This window comes from Marmota flaviventris, chromosome 16 (assembly GCF_047511675.1).
Source record: "Marmota flaviventris isolate mMarFla1 chromosome 16, mMarFla1.hap1, whole genome shotgun sequence".
NCBI lineage: Eukaryota > Metazoa > Chordata > Mammalia > Rodentia > Sciuridae > Marmota > Marmota flaviventris.
In genome coordinates, this window is record NC_092513.1 from 71,165,141 (window position 1) to 71,189,570 (window position 24,430).

Sequence of the window (24,430 nt, forward strand, 5' to 3'; positions counted from 1 at the left end):
AGTAAGAATGGACAGATTTTTAATTTTGAATTCTATTTCTCTTCCTGTGTCAGAGAATAACTTTATGATTTGGGGTTGACAGAAAAATTGCAAAGGTAGTTCAGTTTCATTTATATCCTTCACTCGTCTTCCCCTAATTCCATTTTAATATTACCATAGCCAACTACCCAAACCAAGAAATTATCTGAGCATGGTGGTGCATGCCTGTGATCCCAGCAGCTCTGGAGGCTGAGAGGGGAGGATTGTGAGTTCCAAGCCAGCCTCAGCAATTTAGCAAGAAGCCCTAAGCAATAATCGAGACTCTTTCTCTAAATAAATATAAAAAGGGCTGGGGATGTGGCTCAGTAGTGTACTATATTATTTGCCAAGCTACCATGCTTATTGTAATTCCACTAAGTTTTTCACACATGTCCTTTCAGTGTTCTGAAACCCTACACAGAATGTCACATAGCATTCTGTTACTATTTGTCCTTTGTTGCTTTCAGTGAGCACCAGTGTTTCTCTATTTTTCATAATTCTGACAGGTTTTTTTGGGGGGGTAATCAGGGATTAAACTCAGGGTCACTCAACCACTGAGCCACCTCAGTGGGTCTCACTGAGTTGCTTTTTTGCTAAGGCTGGCTTTGAACTCTCAATCCTCCTGCCTCAGCCTACAAGCTGCAGGGATTACAGGCAAGTGCCACTGTGCCCGGCAATTCTGACATTCTGAGGACAATCTATCAGTTACCTTGTGGAAATGTCCTAAGCTTGAATTTGTGACTGACTTTCCTTTCCCTTAGCACGTTTTCTGGGTTTCCCTGTGTCATTGTGTAATCCAAGATTCCATTCCTTTTTATGAATGATATTCCATTGTGTACCATGTTTGTTTGTCCCTTCACCTGTTGATGAATGTTTAAGCCTCCACTTTGGGGCTGTGTTGACAGCAGGTGCTATGAGCATCCACATGAGCTCTTACGTGGCCATCTTTTCTATTTTCCTTCAGTTATGTGTAGGAGTAGAATTCCAGCTGTGTTCACCATTTTCAGGATCTGCCTGTTTTCCCGGGAAGCTGTGCTATTTTGAATTCCCACCAGCACTGTCCCAATTTCTTCATATTCCTGCCAACGCCTGTCCCCTCTCTGGTTGTGGTCATGGTCATCTGGTGATTGTGATGTCCCTTAACTTGTAAGCTCTTTATATCTTGGAATCTTGACTTTTTGTCTGTGGTGAACCTGCTGATGTCTCCCCTCCAGCTGTTGATGGAACTGTCGTCAAAATTTATTAATTATGCCATCTTTACGCTTGTGATTTGAGGGGCCACCCTGTCGTGTACTGTATTCACATGGATTTGGGTCTAATTCTTTATAACTTTATATTCTCTTCCACTGATCTGTTTGCCTGTTGGTTCACCAGCACCACACAGCTCTAACCGGAGTGAGAAATGGTTCAATTATAGTGGCTCACAGGTATTAATATCTCAGAGAGCCAGTGGTCTCACACAGTTTCCCTTTTTTGGTATTTCTTTGTCATCTCTGCAGGATTTGTTTTTCTGTGTGACCTCAGTACCCATTTAGTTAACTCTACAAAGTCCCTTGTTGGAATTTGGGGATGCATTTACAAATGATCAGGGAGCTCACATCTTTATAGAATTCAGTCATCCTCTCAAAGAACAGGGCGTGTCTTCCCATTTGTCCTCTTCCTGTCTTACAGTATTTTAACATTTCCCTCATACAGCTCTTGCACTGTTCAAAAATCTTATTTACTTCTTTATTTAGGTAGGGGGCTGAACCTGGGCTGCTTAACCACTAAGCCACACCCCCAGCCCCCCTTGGAGACAGGGTGCCACTGAGCTGCTCCGGGGAGGCCGTTACTTCACGGAGGCTGTTCCCACTGTGGAGCTGGAGTTGACACCAGGTACCACAGGAAGGCCCCACAGCCAGCCTGCGCTGATGTCAGAGCCTGTTTGTCCCCATCCCTGTCCCCGTCCTCAGCTGTGTCATTCTGCCGTGCCCTCCCACTTCAGGTGTGATTCTCCCACCTGGGGCCCAGGCACGTGTCCTGCTCTGGCTGAAGGGTCGTCAGCAGATGTGGGGTGAGCACCATCAGGCCTGTGCACTCCTGGGTCTCCCTAACCCCGGGAGAGAGCGCTCCTCCCAGGGGATGAGAAGTTGGTGGGACCGAATTGCCCCAGCCAAGGCCACATTGTGTCACATTGTACATATACCACACACACGCATTTCTTCTTGTTGTTGATCTTAGTCCTAAATACTTAATTTTGTTTGCTATTAGAGCAAATGGGATTGTCAGTAACAGCACGCCTTCTGGGTTTGCTTGTCTGTGGAAGGGCTATTGATTTTTGTTTGTTAATTTCATATCCTGTTACTGTCCTTAATTTTTTAAAATATTTTTTTGTAGTTGTACACAATGACTTTTATTTATTTTTTATGTGTGTGCTGAGGATCAAACCCAGGACCTTGCATGTGCGAGGCAAGTGCTCTACCGCTAAGCCGTAACCCCAGCCCCTGTCCTTAATTTTTTATTGTTTAAATTAACTTTATTTTTGACTTTCTGGGGGTTCCTAGGTGCACTATCATGTCATCTGCAATCTTTAATTGTTCTGTATCCTCTTCATCCATTGTTAACCCTATACGTGATTTCCCCCATCTGACTGTACTGGCTGACACCTTAATATTATGCTCAACAGTAGCCCCATGCTTGTACTCCTAGATACCTAGGAGGCTGAGGCAGGAGGATGACAAGTTCAAGTCCAGCCTGGGCTATGTAGTGAGCACCTTACCTCAAAATAAAAATAAAAGTGGGGGGGGGGGGGCTGGGATATAGCTCAGTTGATAAAGAGTGTTGGCTTCACATGCACAAGGCCCTGGGTTCAATCCCCAGCACCAATTAAAAAAAAAAATGAGTGTACTTTAAGAGATGCTTAATATGAGGAATAAAGACAAGGAAAGGACTTTCTTCATTTTGGGTTTTTTTTTTTTTCTTTTTTGTATTTTGGGGTTTTTTGTTTTGGTGGTATTTTTTTTTGCTATGTTTTCATATTATTTGAATATTGTAAGATGGAAATATTCATTACGACAGGGATTGAACCCAGAGGTCTTTAACCACTGAGCCACATCCCCAGCCCTTTTTTATATTTCATTTAGAGACAGGTCTCACTGAGTTGCTTAGCATCTCACTAAGTAAATGAGGCTGGCTTTGAACTTGTGATCCTCCTGCCTCAGCCTCCTGAGCTGCTGGGATCACAGCTTGCATCACCACCTCTGGTGATAGACTTTTTCAAAAAGCAATATGAGCAAAAGAATAAGGCCCCCAAAGGGACACAGACACAGGCAGGGTGCTTCCTAACCTCCAGGTGGCAATTCTGTGGAGTTGGTGGCCCATCAGCCTGTCAAGATGCAACTGGAGCCAGCGATTTTTTTTCGAAGCTTCCATGGGCATCTGAGGTACAGTGTAGAGACGTGCATCCCCGGGTGAGCAGTGTCTTCATGCACCCGCTGTCCCCTACCCCTGGACTGCCGAGGTCGCTCTAGCAGCTCAGATGTAGGCTTCGAAGGTCGCACCAGGTCTCCAGAGCAGACGGGCAACGACTGCTTCACGTGCTCCCAACTCCTAACACTTTCACGAGGCTCTTTAGGCGTTTAAGCACTTCTATTTTCTATCCAGCCTCTCACCATCCCTGACAAGCAGACTTGGTGCTGTGTTTGCACTTTATAACTAAAGAAAAAGATTTTTTCAAAGAGATGAAACGGCTTCGCTGCAGCTGTGTGGCCCGTATGAGGTGAGTCTAGCACTGGATCCAAGTTCCTTCCTCTTCGTTTTGTGCCACAGAACTGGCCCGAGCCTGAACCTTCCCTGTGAGAGGTTTTGGCAGCATGCCTCATCGGAGTGTGCGATGTTGGACACAGACGTTATGCGAGTGAAAACAATCCAGTGTTGGGTTTGTTTGTACTGGAGACTTAACCCCAAGGCACTGGACCACTGAGCTCCATCCTCGAACTTTTTTATTTACTTTGAGATGGGGTCTCACTAAGTTGCTGAATACATCCCTAATTTGCTGAGGCTGGTGTCTACTTGTAATCCTCCTGGCCCAGCCTCCAGAGTCACCAGGATAACAGGCATGCACCACCACACCCAGCAAACCTAGCCACTTTTAAAGACTTAGCCCTAACAACAGAAATGATCTGTGATGCTGAGGACACTGTATTACTTAACATTTCCATTTCATAAAGATTTCCACCCACGCCTCCACTCATCCAACAAATATTGATTAAGCACCAAGTATGGACCAGTCTGCTGTCAGCCCTGAGAATGTAGCAGTGAACCAAGTGGCCTCTGCTCTCAGAGAGCTCCCTCTAGTGGAGGGGAAGAGACAACAAGCACAAATACGCACAGTGGACAATGGACATAGAGGAAGAATGGGACATGGGGGGTCTTTAAATAGGATGGACAGGGTAAGTCTCTCTGATAAGGAGATGTCTGAGAAGAATCTAGAAGAATCTAAGAGAATTTAGAGATTGAGCCATATTATGGAAGCTTTGGCTCCAAGTAGAGCAAAGAGTAAGTAGAAAGGCCCTGGGGCAGGAAAGAGAATCCTTTGTCATTCTTGAAAGTGTAGAAGAGAAAACAAATCCCCTCATCCTCAAATGATCCACAGGATGGCTGATAGATCTCAGCATTTCCCCCAGATCTGGTAGCTAGTAAAAAGGGTGTTTTGTATTTCTAAAACTAATTTTAATTAAATTTAATTAAAATTAACTAACAAATAGTTAAGTCTGCTATGTCTCCCTTGCCTAACCAAGGTCAAATATTGTTTAAAAATAAAATATTATTTTATTTATTCATCCTATTACATATTCCTCACATAGATGCTTTCATTTTTGTTATTTAATAAATTGGATTTTTACCTCTAGGGCTTATTAAACTACACATCATGAGAGCCTTGAGAATTTTAATTGGCAAGAGAACAACAATCAGCAGAGATGTCTTTTCAGCTGAACATTTGTTTTAGTCAGCTTATTTGCTAATGGGACCCAAAGACCTGACTAGAACAGTGGAGGAAAAGTTCATTTTAGGGCTCACGGTTTCAGAGGTCTCAGTCCACAGATGGCCGACTCCATTCCTCGGGGCCTGAGATGAGGCAGAACATCATGGCGGAAGGGTGTGATAAAACAGCTGGAGACATGGCCCCAGGAAGCAGAGGGAGAAATAACTCTGTCACCCCAAAAGCACAGCCCCAGGGACCACCTCCCCCAGCCATACCCCACCTGCCTCCAGTTACCAACCAGCTCACCCTATCAGGGGATTCATGCACTGATTAGGTTAGGGCTCTCCTAACCCAATCATTTCACCCCTGAACTTCCTTGCGTGGTCTCACACCTGAGCTTTTGGAAGACAACTCATAGCAAAACCATAACAGCATTTGTTGAGCTGAGATGCCATTTGTGATAAGGAGAGCATATTTCTTGTTCACAATGTTCATCTACTTTCCTCTTGTATTATTGTCTGTGCTATGGGAATAGAATAGCCAAGCAATGAGGATCTTTGTGTGGGTGGGTGGGGGGTATTGTGGATTGAATCCAGGGGTGCTCTACTGCTGGGCCACATTCCAACCCCCTTTTATTTTTTGATACAAGGTCTCACTAAGTTGCTAAGGCTGGTCTGGAACTTGTGATACTCCTGCCTCAGCTTCCTGAGTCACTGGGTTTACAAGTGTGTGCCACCATACCCAGAAATACCGACTATTTTTATGTGGATGACTTACCCACCTAATGGGCTCCAAACCCATACCTCAGTGGCTTAAAACAACAACCATGTCATTATCCTGTGATCCTCAGGGTTGATTTGCTGGTCTTGTGTGTCACAGGCAGTTGCAGACAGATGGCAGGAGGGGCTGACATCATCTGGAAGCTTTCCAGTGAGGCAGGAAGGAACCTCTAAACCTTTCTCCCTCCCAGAGAGCCTGGGCTCTCTCTCTCCACATGGTCTCTCCACATGGCTGCCTGGGCTTCCTTACAGCATGGCAGCTGGGTGCCAAGGACAAGTCCAAGAAAATGAAGCAGAGGCTGGCATCCCTCTTAATTGGTGGCCCTAGAATTGGCACATTATTTCCACTATGTTCTATTGGTTAACACAAGTCATGGCAGTCCCTCAGTGACGGTGGGGACTGCACATACACAGATGGCCCCCGTCTTATGATGGTCTGAGAGGATTGTTTGACTTCATGGTGATGCAGAGCATATCCATACAACCATTCTGCTTTTCTCTCTCAGTACAATATTCAACAAATTGCATGAACTATTCAATACTTTCTTGTAAAATGGGCTTTGTGTTACATGATTCTGTCCAACTGTAGGCTGTTGTAAGCATTCTGAGCACATTTGATGTAGGCTTGGCTATGGTTGTAGAAGGCTGGGTGTATTCAATGCATTTGTATTTTTCAACTTACAATGACTTTATTGGGGCATAAAGACATTACAAGTCAAGGAGCACCTGTTCATGGGTTCAGTGGGACATGGTCATTGTGAGCCACCTTTACGATCCCTTGAACACCTTCTCACTCTGCATTGATAGGGAGTATTTGCTCCTGTTAGATAAATGCTCTAGTCAGGTTTTCATCACTGTGACCAAAATCTCTGTCAAGAACAACTTAGAGGAAGAAGATTTCTTTTGGCTCATGATTTCAGAGGATACAATCCATGGTTGCCAGCTCTGTGTCTGGTCAGAACATCATGGCAGAAAACTCTCAACTCATGGCAGTCAGGAATCAGAGGAGGAGATAGAAAGGGCAGATATGGTCCCCAAGGCCACATGCCCCCCATGTCCCACTTCCTGCCATGTCCCACCTGCCTATCCTTTTTACCACCACCATTCAAAATTGCTAAACCATCAGGTGGATTAATCCACTGCTGAGGCTGAGCCCTCGTGACCTAATCCTCTCATCTCTGAACAGGGCTGCACTGCCTAACACGTGGGCTGTAGGGGATACTCCAGATCCAAACAGTAACAGTAACCAAACAGAAAGGCCACAACACAAGCTGGTACAAAGCACTACGCAGTCGCAGGTGGAAGGGAGGAACTAAGGAACGCCGAGCGAGCGGTGGAGGAAAGAGCAACCTTGGGTGAAGGAAACTTCCGAGATAATCAGGAATGATGAGTAGTCACCTTGAGCAGCCCAGGAAAACCAAGTTACACAAAAGAAATGGCATGTGTGAGGTCGCTGAGCCGTGAAGGAGCCAGGGGCGTCCAAGAGACACAGTACTTTAGGGAGCATCTGATGGGGGTAAGAGTGAGCGGGAAAAACCAGAGAGTAAAGCTGGAGACCCCGCAGGAAATGTGAGTTGGGCCAGCTCAAGGTTAAGGGCACAGTCCCCCAGACAGCCTGGCGTACCAAGACTTCTGACACCAAGCACAATGAGTTTGCAAGATTTCAAGGTCAAAGGTACCAAGACCATCTTTATTTCAGATATCAGCCATATTGCGGGGATTTTCAGGGGCCCCTTCAATACCAGTGACTACAGACCGGGGGTTCCTGACAACCGCCCTCAGGTTTGACTATTCACTAGAGTGACTCCCAGGAAGGTGTTGTGCGCATAATGATTGTTTTCTTATAGTGGCAGGACACCAGTGAGCACCAGGTAGGGGAAGAGATGCATAAAGAAGAATCTAGAATGAGCATCGGTGTGAACCTCACCTACCCACGTCCCTCCTCTGCCCTGTGTGGTGCCATGTGCTGTTCACGATGGCATGTCCCAGTCCTCTTCCTCTGGGTAGATGGCAGGCTGTGCTTCAACATGCCTTCATGAGACGTGGGGCCTTATGACCTGCGGTCATGGGGGTGACTAAGTGGAGTGATGGGCAGGCCAATGCGAGGTCCTCCGCCTGGGGACATGGAAGCTGTTGGTGTGGCGCTCCCTCAGCCTGCGCCGGAGGGACTCTGAAGAACACATGCCCTAGCCCAGCCCGCTGCACTGCGAGGACCAGAACTGTGACTTAGTCTCTCCTGCTGTGATAGCATGGGAGACCTTGGGACGTTCTCTAGTCTCTCGTGCCTGGCTCCTCCCTGGTAACAGGGACCAGAGTTCCTACCTGTTGAAGCTGAGCTGAGAACACGGGTTACACATTTATATTCATCTTCTGGAGACTCCAGAGCCAAGTCAAGACTGGGAGGTTTGAACATCAGAACTGATTTCCTCCCAGTTTGGAGGCTGGCGGTCTCCATGGGGGTGGGCAGGGATGTTTCTCCTGAGGTGGTGGCTTGCACAGTCACCTTCTCCCGGTCTTCACATGACCTTTGCTCTGTGTATGTCTCTGTCCTACGCTCCCGTCCTCTCACGAGAACGCCGGTCACATTGATTACCGGTCACCATACTGACATCATCACCTCTTCAAGGCTCCCTCTCCCCCTGCACTCTGAAACCCTGGGGGTTAGGGCCTCAGCATATGAAGTTTAGGGGGACCCAGCTCAGCCCACATCACACATGGAGAACACTTACAGCAGAAAGTACAAGGCACATAGTACATGTTCAATGGTTAGCTGTTACTGCTATTACCATTATTATCTCTTATATACACTGACAAGAAAACACCAAGATTTACACAGCGTCAGCTTAAGAAAACTACTGAACAGTCTGGGTATGGTGAGGCACGCCTGTAATCCCAGCAACTCAGCAGGAAGTTCAAGGCTAACTGGGCAGCTTAAAGGCCCTGTCTCAAATTAAACAACAAAAAGGGCTGGGGATGTGGCTCAGTGGTTGAGCACTCCTGAGCACCCCAGCACACCAAAATGAACAAGCCTGCTAAACAATATGTTTGCTATTTTCCTTATCTAATTAATTAATACTCATCAAATAACAGTGTGTACTTAGGGACAAAAACTTCTAAGAATGATAAAAATAATGTCAATCTGAAAAGGCTGCATTGTGTATGAGCTCAACTGTATGACAAACTGGGAAAGGTCACACTACAGTGACAGTGAGAAGGCGGTTGCCGGGGCAGACAGGGATGCACAGGGCAGCACAGAGGGTTTTTAGGGCAGCGAAGCTCCTGTGCGTGACATTGTGATGGTGGATGGGTGTTACCACACATCTGTCCAAACCCAAACACCAAGTGCGAGTACTAAAGGAGACCACGGCCATGTGTGAGTGTAGGTGCCCCCGGGACAACACGCACCACCCTGGGGGTGCGGAGCTGTTGGTGGTGTGGAGGCTCCTGTCTGGGTGGGAGTGCATGGGAACTCCACTTTCTGCTTACTTTTGCTGTGAATTAGAAACTGCTCTAAAAAAAAAAGTCCATTAGTTATTTTTGTTTGTTTTTGGTACCGGGGATTGAACCCAGGGGCGCTAAACCACTGAGCCACATCCTCAGGACTTTTTTTTATATTTTATGTTGAGACAAGGTCTTGCTAAGTTGCTTAGGGCCTTGCTAACTTGCTGACCCTGGATTGGAGCTAGCTGTCCTCGCACCTCGGCCTCCTAAGCCACTGGGATTACAGGCATGTGCCACTGCACCCAGCACCATTAGTTTTGTTTTAATAACAAAATAATATGTCAGGGGCTGGGGCTGAGGCTCAGTGGTAAAGCACTTGCCTTGCATGCGTGAGGCCCTGGGTTCAATTCTCAGCAGCACATAAAAATAAAATAAAGGTATTGTGTCCACCTACAGCTAAAAAAAAAATACAAAAAAAGGAGTAAAATGATATAACAGAAAACGCATTATTCTCTGCCCTCTGTCTGAAGAGTTGAATTGTAAATAAAATAAATAAAAATAAACATATTGGGTCCATCTACAACTAAAATAAATAAATAAAGTGTCCAACTGTTAGTGATCATTGGGGGTGCATTCTATGAGGATTTTCTTGTTACATATTTTGATGATGTTTGAGGTTCTTCATAAGTATGTACACACACGTGTGTGTGTCTTTCTGTAAATCTGTAATAATAATAATAAAAAACATGTAAGCAAGCAAAAGTGTAGGCAGCTCCTGCTGGGGACCCATAGTCAGAGGGAAGGTGGGCCGTCCACATCCTGCGCCTCTATGTCACATCTGCAGCTGGTGCCCGGGAAGGTGGAATCTCCTGTCTTGAGAGATGCTCTGGGAAGAGCGGCTCCATCCCTTCAGAGCACCCGCTGCCCTGCCCTGGTTACCTCCAACAGGGGAGCAATGCCTTCAGGAGACAGGGCTTAGGAGGGAGCCTCGGGTGAGGGAGAGAGGAGTCAGGTGTCCAGGACAAGGGCCCCAGCAAGGCCAGCCAGCAGGGCCTGAACACACAGGGACTTCCACAGGGGCCTTCGGAGATGACGGGGCATGTTGAGGCCCTCTCAGCCAACACAGATCAGCAAGCCTACTGGGCCCTTCTCCTCTTAAGTTATATATTTTTCTATAACATGGTGGTTCCTGCAGATTGGATTTGAGGAACCTGGTCTCAAATTCCAGTGTACTACTTGTTACCTCTGTGACCTCAGACAAAGCTGGCAGGCTTTTAGCCATAGATTCCTTGTATATAAATGGTCATAAGGTTATCCTTTAGAATTCTTGTGAGGTTTGCATGGCATAATGTTCGTGCCCAGTTAATTAATGGATTGAGGTATATCTTCAATATACTTCAGGGTACAGGGCGAATGTGAAAGATTCCTAGATCAGAACTAGGAATGGGGAAGGGGAAGACAAACTTTCTGTGCAGAAAACAGGGCCCCCTAGAGGTTTTTGTTGTTGTTGTTTATAAACATTTACCTATACTGGGTCATTTTTTTGATACCAGGGATTGAATCCAGGGGTGCTTAACCACTGAGCCACATCTCTAGCCCTTCTTGTATTTTATTTTGAGACAAGGTCTCACTGAGTTGCTTAGGGCCTCACTGAGTTGCTGAGTCTAGCCTCAGCCTCCTGAGCCACTGTGATTACAGGTGTGCGCCACCACACCTGGCTGAATACTGGGTCTTATCTAGCAATACAAATTTTAAAATATTCCCAAGGGAAATAAGTTAATCTCCCAAGGAGAAAGACAGGATCCTCAGGTGCCAAATAAAGAAGTTCAAAAAGCAAGGATGGTCCCCCGGGTGAGAGGGGAGGGGAGGTTACACTGGCGGAGGCCTGAATGGCAGGAGTTTGGGCTTCAATGACATTCACATGGGAGATGAAGCTTCAGGCCTCTGAAGACTTCTTAAACAGAAGTTGTCCTTGTTCTGCAGATTATTAAGGAAGCAGCAGAGTCCACGTAAAAATAAAGCCCTTGGCCCTCTCCGAGTAATCCAGGCAGCCACTAACGTCCACATTTTCCCCAGACGACTTCAGCCCAAGATTTACTTTGATTAACCCAAGAATGGAATACAGATCTCTTCATGTTTTTTTCCTCAACTGAAAATTCTCTTGAGATAATCCTTCAAGTGTGACAATAATGTGCTTAGGGCTGTTCTAAGAAGTTTTGTTGAGAAAGGTGAAAAATGGGACATGCCATGATGTCCATTACTAGGAAACTGGTAAAATACACTGTGATGTGCCCTTATTGAGATATCAGTGGCACACTCCTGTGATTCCAGCCACTCAGAGGCTGAGGCAGGAGGACCACAAGTTCAAAGACCAGCCTGCGCAACTTAGCAAGACCCTGTCTCAAATAAAATTCACAAACAGGAGGCACTGGGATGTAGCTCAGTAGTAGAGCACTTAACCATGCTTAAGACCCTAGGATCAATCCGTAGCCCATCCCCAAAGTTCCAAAAGAGAAAAAGATATCCCCTGACAATCCACCCTTCATTGCCTGCTCTGTGAAAAGGATCTGAACCTTTTAAATAGTTTCCTTTGCCAGTAGAGGGAGGTGAAGCCCTGCCAGTAGAGGGAGCTAGGGAAAGAGCTGCTCCCTCCTGGTTCTGGGGAGGCTTGCTTTTCCCTCCACTGTCTTAGCTCCAGGTCTTCTTTCTGTTTTGTTTACCTTACTGGCTGCTAGGCTTTGGCTTTCTCTAGCTCTCAACTTGAGAAGTGGCAGCATAGTCAGGAGCCCCAGAACACATGGGCCTGTGCTCCAGCCAAAGACTCTCTGTCCCTCTTGGTTGGCTGGACTCTTTTTAGTCATGTGCTACTCCCCTGGCTGAACACCTCAAATGTTCCAGGTACCAGATAAGGTAACCTGCCTCAGCCATGGATGAGCAAGCTTCCGTCGCATGGCACCCACAGACGCAATGGCTGACTCTGTTTTCACATTAGTTCAGAGTTTCTCAACTTTTCCTCTGCACAGGCATCTCCTAGGAATGTTGTAAGGTGCAAATGTTGATCGTGTAGCTCTAACATGGGCCTGAAATTCTGCATTTCTAACAAGCTCTGGGTGGGAGGGACCTGCTGGCCCACAGAACTTACTTAGGGGAAAAAAATGTTAGCTTACTTTGGAACACATTTCTGAAATATAAGTAGAAGAACAGCCTTATTTTGACATCTGAGTCCAGTCTTAGCATGGACGCAATTTAGTTTTCACCCTGCAGAACGGTATTTTGGGACATCTAAGTATACCGCCTGCCCCAACTAGGGCCTAAGTGATCCCTCATGTGATTTTGATTAGTGATATAATTATGGATCCTCACATAACCCCCACCCCTTAGGGCTTTTCTGTGAACTAATGTCAAAAGTGCACAAAATTGTTTGTCCCTGGCTTATATTGGTCTTTAAGGAGAGTGATTATTGCCTATGCAAATCCCAGTGCTTAGCACAGTGAATATTAGCAGCGAAGCATTATGAGAGCTGACTCAAGGCAGGACGCCTACGTCCCTGAGCCCGCTCTCCCACTTAAAGAGATACTCATCCCCCTATGTCATCAGGTTGGTGTGAGGACTAAACAGAGAGCAAATGTGTGGGAGGCCATCCTCGCATGTGATTTGAGTTACCTCCCTGGCTGGGTGAGAGGCGCTTAGATACAGCTGTGTCAGAGCTTTCCCCACCCTTCTCCAGGTCTGAGGGCTTGTCCCTGCAGAGGCGTGTCTGGCCACTGCCACAAAGACCCAATCATCGCCCCTGACCTTGGGATGGTGCCCCCTTTAACCTTCATTGGATGGGATTTTCCCCAGCATTTTTTGTTTCCCAATAAAAGCCCACTCCGTGGAGTGTTCTCTCTCACTAGCCTCTTCAGTAAACCTCTCGATACCACTTTTGGTGGCTTGAGGCTGGAGCTGGGAGGAGCCGTCCTGGAGCTGGTTTTAAAGGTAATTAGAGTCTTGTCTCTTTAATTTAAAACTCCCTAGCGTTTTCTCACAATTCAAACCTTCTTTCATGAAGCCAGCGCTGGTCATGGGCTAGACAAATGCTTAGAATGACGGCTGGCACCTAGTAAATGATAATATTCCGCTGTGATTACTAGCAAATGTAATCAGAAAAATTAAATAGTATCACATCCATTTGATCCGGTGACTTGTATTTCTCATCAATTCATCTGTTGCACTTTGACTTCATTTTTTAAAATGTTTTTTTAGTTGTTGAAACAGCTTTATTTATTTATTTATATGTGGTGCTGAGAATCAAACCCAGTGCCTCACACATGCCAGGCCAGCATGCTACAGCTGAGCCCCAGCCCCAGCCCTTGACTTCATTTTTAACACACGCAAAATTATTTACTGTGAATACACGTATACAAACAAGAAACTCGTTCATCCAAGCAACAGATAGTTACTGAATGAAAGGTGTCTGTCCTAGAACTGCAGATGAAGCTAGGAAGAAGGGAAGCAAGGGATTCAGAAATGAGCTAGTGATTTCTGACCTTAGGGAAGAGAAAGGAGGAGGAAGAATTATAACAGGGTCATGCCGTCCAAGGCCGCAAGGGGCACACCAGCGACATGTCTGTGCAGATCACGGCCTGTGGGGAGTTCTGGTCACCTGCCCAGCATCTCTTCCTACCTGTTGTTATTAGAAAGCTTATTTTCCCCAGGGAAACTCCACCGGCCCCCACATCAGCTACCAGTCGCAGTGGATCATGGGAGGCTGATTCCAATCAGATTCCTGCCTGGATGGGACCTGGGCCTGCCTGACCAAGGAATCAGATGCCCTTTGCTACCGCGATGGCTCCATGGTGAACCTGTCACCCAAGATAGGTCAGAGTCAGCAAGCTTTGAAAGGAAAGCCCTCTCTCTTTTCCTACTGGGGTTCAGACTAAGGCTTCCTCATGGCACAACAGGGCTTATCAGAGGAGAGAAACTGGTAAAAGTGAAGCAAACACCTATGAAAATAAAGCAGAGTAACGAGGAGGCAGAGAGATGGGTCAGGTCTCCCTGTGATTCATCCCTGATCTACTCGCACCAATTTCACCCTTGGACTTTCTTCTTGAGCCAACGGTCTTTGCTTTCCCTCTTCCAGATGGGTCTTCTGTTCTTCATTCAGAAAGATATCCAGGATAAATGAGAAAATAAGAAGTGCTTGTCATGGTTTTGACCTGGAATGTTCCCAAAGGCTCATGTGTTGAAGATCTGGTCCCCAATGCAGCCATGTCCAGAAGTGGGGCTTTGGGGAAGTGGTGGAGTCGGGAGGGCTCTGGCCTCGTCCATGGATTAATTCACTGACAGCTGAAAGGACTCTTGGGAATTGGTGGAAACTGTCCACAGTGAGAAATGGTTGGTGCAAGTAGGTCACTGGGGGTGTGCCTGGAGAGGGTATTTTCCTTTCTTTCTTTTTTTTGGCACTTGGGGTTGAACTGGGGTTGGGGTAGGTACCACTGAGTGACATCCCCAGTCCATTTTATCTATAATTTTAATACAGGGCCTCACTAAGTTGCTTAGGACCTTGCTAAGTTACTGAGGCTAACCTTGAACTTGAGATCCTCCTGCCTCAGCCTCTTGAGTGGCTGAGATCACAGGCGTGTACCACCATGCCTGGCAGGGAAGGGCATTTCTTAACCTGACCCCTTCTCCTCTCTTTCACTTTGTTTCTTGCTGCCATGAGTTAAATACTTTTCCTCAGCCAGGCCCTCTGCCATGATATGCTGCCTCACCTGGGCCCAGAGCAATGGAGCTGGTCAACCGGGGAAACCCAGAGCCAAAATAAATCTTTCCTCCTCTAAGTTGTTTTTTTTGTTACTTGTCAAAATAATGAATAGTTGACTAACATGTTCTAAATCCCAAATTATTTTATTTAGTCTCAATTGAAGTTACAACTGAAGATCAACCTTTTAATAGAAGGAATTTGAAAGAATAAAAACTTCTAATGTTGTCATTGCTTTGAGCACTTTGCTAGTACAAAGCACTATGCTAGACAGTGACACTCTGTCATAAGAAAGTTTGAGAGAACCTCAACCACACAGGAGGGAGGCAGTGCCAGGTGGGGGTAGAGGCCCTTTCCTGATTCTGACCTTCTGTGTCTGGTCATGATAAATGGATTCCAGCTTGCTGGGAGTTCGCCTGCAGCATCCCAATTGTGAACTAATGGTTCATGGTCCCCAGTGCCTGCCCTTGGGACTATGTACTTGCTTTATTCACCTGTTGTGACAAACTGAACTTGAATTCATTGATCAACCTTGGAATAGCTAAACTGGGACCTATAACTTCATCGATCTTGTCCTCATCAACTCAATTGGCATAAAAGACAGACCAGGCAAGGTATGCTGCTGGGCACCTGAAGTCTTATCTACTTGGGACACTGAGGCAAGAATATTATTTAAATTCGAAAGTGTGAGGTCAGTCTGGGCAACAGAGCCAGACGCCTTAAGAGTTAGGAAAAATATTTTTGTTCTTGCATATATCATATAATTAGAAACAATTATTCAATAAAACATTTTTTGAACTTTTTCAATTCACTTCTTTGTTTTCGTCTTCTCTTCAACCACATAAGATGAACTATAATCATCCTGATTTGGAGGATTGGGGAGGGGTACCAGGAATTGAACCCAGGGACACTCGACTCCTGAGCCACATCCCCATCCTTATTTTGTATTTTATTTAGAGACAGGGTCTCACTGAGTTGCTTAGCACCTCACCATGGCTAAGGCTGGCTTTGAACCCATGATCCTCCTGCCCCAGCCTCCCAAGTCACTGTGATAATAGGCATGCACCACCACGCCCAGACTAATCAGTCTAATTTTATAGAGGAAAAAGGATCAACAGCAGTAATTTAGTGGCAAAACAGAATAGGTGGTGTGCAGTTCTTTGGCAATTAACAAAAAACTTGCATTCAGTGCAGTCTGGCCCAGCCACTCCTGCTTGGCCTTTACCTAGGTGTTGCTCCCTGCATGCTATTGAAAGCAATCAAACTTTGGAACTCTAAATTGATTTGTTCTGTGAATTTTAAGAGAGTGTGGAAGACTTTAGTGCATTTTAAATTATTTCTAATGTAATTACTCTATTGAGTAACTCAGATTAATTTACAGTTGGTATGTGGTTAAGCTTCACTGCATTTCCTCTGGTGGTAATAAATAACCACTGTTGTACACACAAAGACATCCCATAAGCACACAAGGGCTGCTAGTATTGTGCAGCATCCACCTTTCATTGCTTTTCTTGGTGTGCTTCATTTTTCTTCACTAAATACTATTTTCTTACCTTGGATTTTTAGAAAGTGGTGTTGTGAACAACTCGTGCTAGTATGGTAGAGTTGTATTTCAGAAATGCACTGAAGGATGCAATCTTTCAGTAGGAAAATGGTTGATGAAAAATGTGAGGGTGCTTAATACATTACCCTAGATGTGCTGTAAAAAGCTCCTTCAGAAATCTATGGACAGGCCTGGGGTTGTAGCTCGGTTTTACGGTGCTTGTCTAACACATGTGAAGTACTGGGTTTGATCCTCAGCATGACATAAAAATAAATAAAGAAGCCAGGCATGGTGGTGCATGCCTATAATCCCAGCAGCTCTGGAGGCTGAGTCAGGAGGATCAAGAATTCAAAGGCAGCCTTAACAAAGGCAAGGCGCTTAGCAACTCAGTGAAACTCTGACTCTAAAAAAAAGTACAAAATAGGGCTGGAGATGTGGCCCAGTGGTTGAGTGACCCTGAGTTCAATCCCTGGTATCAAAAAACAAACCAAAAAAGTATACTATATCCATCTACAACTAACATAAAAAATCTTTAAAAATAAAGAAAAAAATACCTTTGGCCAGCTAATACCAGCTAGCAACCACTCATCTGTATGTTAGTGGCTCTAAGCACTTTAAAGTGTTTGGGACATCCATGATTTGGAAATCAGGATGGAGGGTCATAGGACACATCTTGAAAACTACAGTGGTTGGCTCTGCTGGAAAGAAAGCTGAAAGTCAGGAGTGGGCTGGTCCAGAGGCCCAGCGGGAAGACGTATGCCCTCCTCTCAAGTGGAATGGTTTCATGGTGCTTGTCATTTGGTGACAGACTGCTTATAGATGTCAGAGACAACACTGGCTTGAAGCAATGTTTTTCAAACTGTGATCTTGCATACATGCAATGATGCTGGTGCACTAAGAATATTTGGAAATTTCTAGAGATGGCTCTACTTGCTATTGAACCTGATACAAGATGATGACGACGATGATGATGATACTAATAATGATGATGATAACAATGACTGACTGAGGACTTGGTCTGTTCTAGGCACTGTGCTGAATGACATGCATTATCCCACTCAGTCTTTACAACAACCTGCAGAGGTAGAGACCATGATGTCTCCATTTTACAGATGAGAAAACTGAGGCACAGAAATGAGCATGTCCAAGGTCACAGAGTTAATTAATGGTACAATTGGGACTGATCTAATTCCAAAGTACACACTTTTTGTTTTCATTTTTCTTAAATTGGGGTAAACAGATAAAATCCATTATTTTTACAATTTTAAAGTATATAATTCAGTGGCATATAGTACAGTCACAATTTTGTTAACTATTACCACTATTTTCAGAACACTTTCATTGCCCTAAAAGAAACCCTGTATTTAACCCTGTGTTATTCTCCAACATCTCCTAGACGGTATCTCGCCCCTGGTATATGCCCATTCCGGACAGTTCTTACAAATGAAACCATATGCAGCCGTTTGCTTCTGGCTTCTTTCACTTACTGTTTTCAAGGTCTGCTTCTCTTGTAGCATGTTATGTTGTAGCATCAATGCTTCATTCCTTTTGATGGCCAAATAATCATCTGCTGTACCATATTTTATATATCCATTCGTCGGCTGATGTACTTTTGAGTTGTTTCCATTCACTGCCTATTGTGAACACTGTCTTTGTATACTAGTACAAGTTTTTGTTTGAATAACTGCTTTCAATTCTTTTGGGTAGAAATCTGTTGATTCAAAGAAAGAAATGACTACATATCTTGAAATCTTCAGTCATTCATCATATATTACTGAGAACCCACTGTATAGGTGCCAGAGTGCCAAGCCCTGAGAATACAAATTGCAACAAATGAGACAAGAAATCATCCTTGACCTCCTCAAGAATGACAGTTGAATAAGTGAATAAAACATAGAGTTTTGCAATATTTAGGATTAAAAATTCATTTGCTGTTGAAGGTATGTCAAAAGTGGTCAAGAAGCACCTAAGCAAGATGCTCTAACAGGCTGTTTTTGGATACAAGAAAAAAAAAACCACAACTCAGAATAGCTTCAACAATTCATGCACTGATCATCTTATATAGTGATGTCTGAGGCAGAGGGGTTCCTAAATGAGCCAAGTCAGTGGCTTAACAATGTCAAGGACCTAGGGCTTATCCATCCTATTGTCACAACAAGAAGCAGCAACTAACTCCAAGCACTTGTCCTCCCTATTCAGTAAGGACCAAAGTGCAAAAGTGGGGAAGCTGTGGGAAAGATTTTGTTTTGTTTTGTTGGTACTTGGGATTGAACCAGAGCCACTTTACCACTGAGCTACATCCCTAGTCCTTTTTATTTTATTTTTTTATTGTTTTGCAACAGGGTCTCAGTAAATTACTTAGAGACTTGCTAAACTGCTGGGGCTGGCCTCGAACTTGTCATCCTCCTGCCTCTGCCTCTTGCACTGCTGGGATTACAGGTGTGCACCACCTAGGGATTCTTTCTTAATTCCTGTTTAGGTGCAAGACAAAGTTTACCAGAATACTTCCCCTCTACTATGTTCTGCCAGATCTGTGACACAGACTATTCCTCAGCAATCACTGGCAAGGGAATGAAATTACAATAAATGATTTAAGGTTAATCAAGATTGAAGCTGGAAGGAGCCCCACTTCCCCTGGGGCCTACAGCCACCTGATACCCGAACAGATTAGAAAATGTAAGAGGGAGAGAATGACTATAGCATGGGCAGCCAAGAGTACCTGTGCCTGGGCAAGATTTCCTGGAGGAAATCCAATTCAGCATTCTGAGCTCCAGGACTTAACTGAATATTTCAAAACACACACACACACACACACACACACACACACAAACCTCAACATGGCCAGGACTGAACTCACGATTTTCTCTTCCAGTGTTCGCTTTCTTTGTGACTAGTACTCCTATTCCAAGGCCCAAGTCAGAAAAATAGCCCTCCTTCCCGGTTCCTTCTTCTCCATCGCCCATACACGTAGGCGCGACGCCAGGGCCGGCTGATAGAACCTCCCGGACAGCTCTTGAGTCCACTCACTCTCTTCACTTACGCTGCCATCACCCTAGTCCGAGTTGTTATCGTCACTTCTTCCCCGGACTTCAGCAACCATCTTCTGCTGGCCTCCCTGCATCCATTTGACCCCTTCCTCCAGTGGGATTCCTTCACATTAGAGGCCTTTTCAAACGCAAATGGGCTCCTGCTTCCCACTAGCTTCCCACGCTCCGACAAGGGAGCAGGTAAGGCCCTGTCCAAACACTGGGCCAGCGCGGCCGCGCTCCGCCGCCGTCCGCACTGGCCTCCCTCCGGCCCCTAACTGTCACTCTCAGCTTAACCGTCACTTCCTAGGGGAAGGCCTCCTGCAGGCCAGGTCCTTGCGCCGTGAAGAACCGTGCCTCCTCTCCAGCGCACCTTCTTTCCCTCTCCAGCCTGAGGTCCGGGAAAACACGGAGTGGGATCCCCCCCGACACAATACCTGGCGCACAGTACGAGTTCAATACCTAGCCCCCAAACGGCTAAAGGAATAGCCACCTTCAACGACGTGTGGCTGGTAATGAGCGCGGAGCCAGTCCCGGAGGCAACGCGTAGCGGTGACCGCTCGACGTCCGAACCGCCGGCACCGCGGCCCCGGGTCTCCCTAGTAGCTCCGCCCCTGGCCCCGCCCCCTTCCGAGTCTGAGGGGGCGGGACATAGAGGTCGCGTGACGCGACAGCCGCCGGCCGGTGATTGGGCGTCAGGGCTCACTGGATAGGGAAGGGGGCGTGTCTTCGCGCGCTGATTGGTTGTCGGAGGGCGGTGGGGCGGGGCGGGCCGCGGCAACGCCGGGCGGGGGCCCGGAGGGCCGGGCCGGGCCGGGCCGGGTAGGTTAGGGCAGGGCAGGGCAGGGCAGGGAGGGCGGTGGCAGCAGCGGGATGGGTCCTCGCCGCAAGCTTCGCTGAGACTCGCGCGCGTGGGCTGCCCGCGGCGGGCCGCAGTGCCGCGGCGGCATGAAGGGCGCCCTGGGGAGTCCTGTGGCTGCGGCCGCCGGCTGCGCCGCGATGCAAGAGAGCTTCGGCTGCGTAGTAGCCAACCGCTTCCATCAGCTGCTGGACGACGAGTCGGACCCGTTCGACATCCTGCGCGAGGCCGAGCGCCGGCGCCAGCAGCAGCTGCAGCGCAGGAAGCGCGACGAGGCGGCGGCGGCGGCCGCCGGTGGCCGCGGGGGAAAGAGCCCGGCTGGGGCCTCGGGTCACAGGCCCGGCGCGGGCGGTCGCAGGGAGTCGCAGAAGGAGCGCAAGAGCCTCGCTGGAGCGCCGCCGGACAGTCCCGGAGGTGGCCCGCAGCAGCCCGGTAGGCGTCCGCCCGGCCCGGCGCTCGAGGGAGGAAGGAGAGTGAGGGGTCATCGCCTCGCTGTGAGACGGGTTCCCTGGGGAAGGGGCTCGGGCGGAGCTGGGCAGGAGTGAGGGTCGCGGGGCCGGCAGGCTGGGCGAGGGGTCGGGCTCACGTCCCTCCTGCGCTCTCCGGACCCTGAGCGGAGAGGGTCTGCGGATCCTGCAGCTGGGCCTGCGCAACTCCGGCCAAGTTGCTGGGGCGCGTTGGGCGAGCACCGGGCGCTCCGCGGGCTGGAGCCGACAGGACCTCCGCCGCCCTCCGCCCAGCCGCTGCGGGTTGCGGGTCGGGAGCGGCGGAGAAGCCTGATGGGAAGGAGGGGGCGCCGCCGGCCTCGCGGATGGAACGGGAGCCGCGCGGTGGCGGGGCTCGGCTCTGTGACGGAGGGGGCCCGGCCTCCGCGCGCTCTGCGCCTCTGCCGGTGCTCTTGTGGTGGTCCAGGTGCCGCCGGTGCCGTCTTCCAGTGCCGCCTGGAGTGTTGGTGGGATGTGTAACTCGTGGTGGACGCGAGGCTGCTCTAAGGAAAGCGCATTTAACCTTCGGATCAGAAGGAGCAAGTGCGCTCCCTGGGCGACCGGAGCGGCCACGCGCGGCTTGCGTGGTGCTGTCCGCAGCCCGAGGTCTCACCTGGACTGCGTCAGGGCCTGGGTTGGCGGGCCTCCACCTGTGTCCTCCGTGCTCCTGAAATAAGGTAGTGGGCCTGCGGAAAGAGTGTTTGGAAGTGAGTTAGAGTCAGCTTTATTGGCATATTCCTGATAACAATTGTGCATCCAGCCCAGGAGAACGCTCCTGGTCTAATTACTGGCTTTGAGCTTGCAACTAGGTGATGTTTACCTTTGTGAGAAGTTAAGTTCAGAAACGTGCTTGAGCATCATCAAGTCAGTACAATAAAGATGTTGAAAGTTGTAAAAAAAAAAAAAATGCTGTTGGATACCGCAGTGTCTGACCGTATCAAAACAGTGAAACCAAATATACTGCACGTTTTGTATTATGCTCTGTGTTTTTCTCAAATTCATTTAGATTCATAGGAGTAACAGAATTGAGGAAGATCATGCTTTTTAAATGTATTTTTTAACAAATGAAAATATGCTAAAAGAAGTGTGAAACTGCAGTTAGTGCTTTTAATATATTGATTTTTAGCCCTTTTAAAGTTCAAAATGTATTTTTATTATGAAAAATTCAAAGTCTCAAAATGTATGAGGTTAAGTGAAACCCCAATTTTTCCTACTGTTAGCGCTGTGCATTTATATGCATAAATTTATATGCAAAAAATGTACCGTGTTTTCTATATTTTTCTAAACTTAAATGATAGAAACTGGGTTGCAACCTACTTCTTTCGCTTGACATTGTAATCTAGTACACACGCTTATAGCTCTTTTTCCTGTCAGTTGTTCACAGTCTAGGCAGTCTGGCTTTTGAGCTCTTTATTAAAGATCTTTGTGGTTAGAATGGAATTTTATCATTGTAGGTATTTTTCAAGAATATGTAATTTCAGGAGCAGACATCTCATTAATTTCATTTATGTAGTTACTGTACTAAATTTGTAGTGGGTGTTAGCCACTCTCAAGTGTTGGTTATTAATAGGAACTGAGCTTTTCTACCCTCAACATTTTAATTTTGTTTGAATGTTACAGGTGGAATGCTTAGTGTAAATATCAAACAGGTTTGACATGTAATAGAAACATTTATTAATCTCAAAAAATTGTGAAAGTTGTAAGATTTGTCCTAGAGAAACATTGGGTTTTTGTATCCTGGACTGTCTAGTGATGTGCATAACCCCTTGGGCTATACCTTGCCCAGTAGATTTGTTCTTGAATTGCAAGAGGCTGTTTAAGCTTTGCTTTTTCCTAGCCTTTCAAAATGGTCTTTGAGCCAAAGCTCAACTTTATTTTATAGTAAATCTTAATGTAAATTTCACTGTGGTCTGTTTCTCCTGTGGGCTTGGGTTTACATAAGTAATCAAAGTGCATGTGCCAGCCTTTTATTGGAAAGGGCTGGTGAATTGCAGTGTTTGCAGTACCTACTTGAAGCTGCTGATCCAGCACAGAAAGACAAGCGAGGTGCAGTTGCACTCTTGATCCCTTAGAACGAAGTGGTAGGGAAAAAATGTTTGCTGGTTATCTTTTCCTCTTTGCATTTTGGAGGGAGAATGGAATGTTTTCAGGGTATTGGTAAATTATCCTATCTTATTAAGTAACCAATTGTATTGAACAGTTTCAATTTATATCCAGAAATGTTGGAAGAGACTATCATAAAATGTGTAATAAATGTAATATTTTAAGTTTTAGATGGTGGAGTCCAAATTTTATTGATATAGTTAAAAAATAACTTAGAGAAAGTGGAAAGTAGGTGGAATAAACACCCACATGCTTCTGTAGTTGGATGGGAGATGTTTTTCTTCCTTTCTTTCTTTTATAAAATTTATTTCAGCTGTAAATGGACCATTATTTTATATTTATGGGGTGCTGAGACTTGAACCCAGGGCCTCACATACACCAGGCAAGTGCTCTACCACTGAGCCACAACCCCAGCCCCTTTTTTTATTTTAAACTACAGGTTACAAATAGGGAATCTGAAGCTGAACTAAAACAAATTAGGGGAAAGTATTGCTGTTGACAAATGTGCTGAGGTCTGTCAGGTCCTGGGTAGACCTTTTACATTTCGATTTGTTAGTTGATATTCATAATGACAATTTCTCCCTTAAATTTCAAAAGGTTGTTCTAATTTTGATCTCTTGATAATGTATGTTCCTGCAATAAAAGCTTAATGCTCTGTTTATGATAGCGTCTTTCCCATATCCTAACCATGTCACAAGCTTAGATTGTGACCTCACTACAGAATGCAAATTGGATTCATTATTTCTAGTAATAGGATATTGAAACCATAGCTGATTAGACTTAGATCTGTCATGCAACTTTTTACACTTAAGAAAAATAAAGTAGTAAGATGTGCTGGGTGTGGTGGCACTTCTGGGAGGCTGAGACAGGAGGATCATGAGTTCAAAGCCAGCCCCAGCAACTTAGCGAGGCCCTAAGCAACTCAGCAAGACCCTGTCTCTAAATAAAATACCAAAAGTTGGGGGGGGGGCGGTGGCTAGATGTGGCTCATTGGTTAAATGCTCCTGGGTTCAATCCTTGGTACCAAAAAAGTAGTAAGTGGCACAGTTTTGTGTTACTGATGTCACAGACATGATTTTTGCTTTAAATAAGATCTGATAATATTTACTTGTGTCTAGACCATAAAATTTAGGTAGGGAATGTTAGTGGAAAATGCAATATGTGTATGCATATATTTCTCAAGAATTATAGTGTGTATCTAAGTGGGATGAGAATTCAGTTAAAATACACCCATTAATTTGAATAATATTTAATGGCTATAGAATCAATGTGAAGAGTAATTTCTACCAAGAAAAATCGAAGTCACCATAATACAAATTGTACATCGTGTTTGAGAGAAGACCTTTTGTTTTTTTTTTGTTTTTTAAGTGTTTTTTTTTTTTCCCCCCTGTGGTGGTGCTGGGGATCGAACCCAGGGCCTTGTATATGCAAGGCAAGCACTCTACCAACTGAGCTACATCCCCAGCCCGA

At 46.1% G+C, this 24,430-nt stretch overlaps 1 protein-coding gene across 1 annotated transcript in view; it reads left to right on the top strand.

Annotated features, from left to right (window-relative positions):
* Window positions 1–20,380: 20,380 nt before the first annotated feature.
* The window catches only part of Habp4 (hyaluronan binding protein 4), a 29,472-nt gene continuing 25,422 nt past the window's right edge, over window positions 20,381–24,430 (top strand). Inside the window, exon 1 of the mRNA XM_027955839.2 lies at window positions 20,381–20,804. Within this exon, the coding sequence (XP_027811640.2) occupies window positions 20,462–20,804 (343 nt within the window). The 5' untranslated portion in view covers window positions 20,381–20,461. The remainder of the gene's footprint in view (window positions 20,805–24,430) is intronic.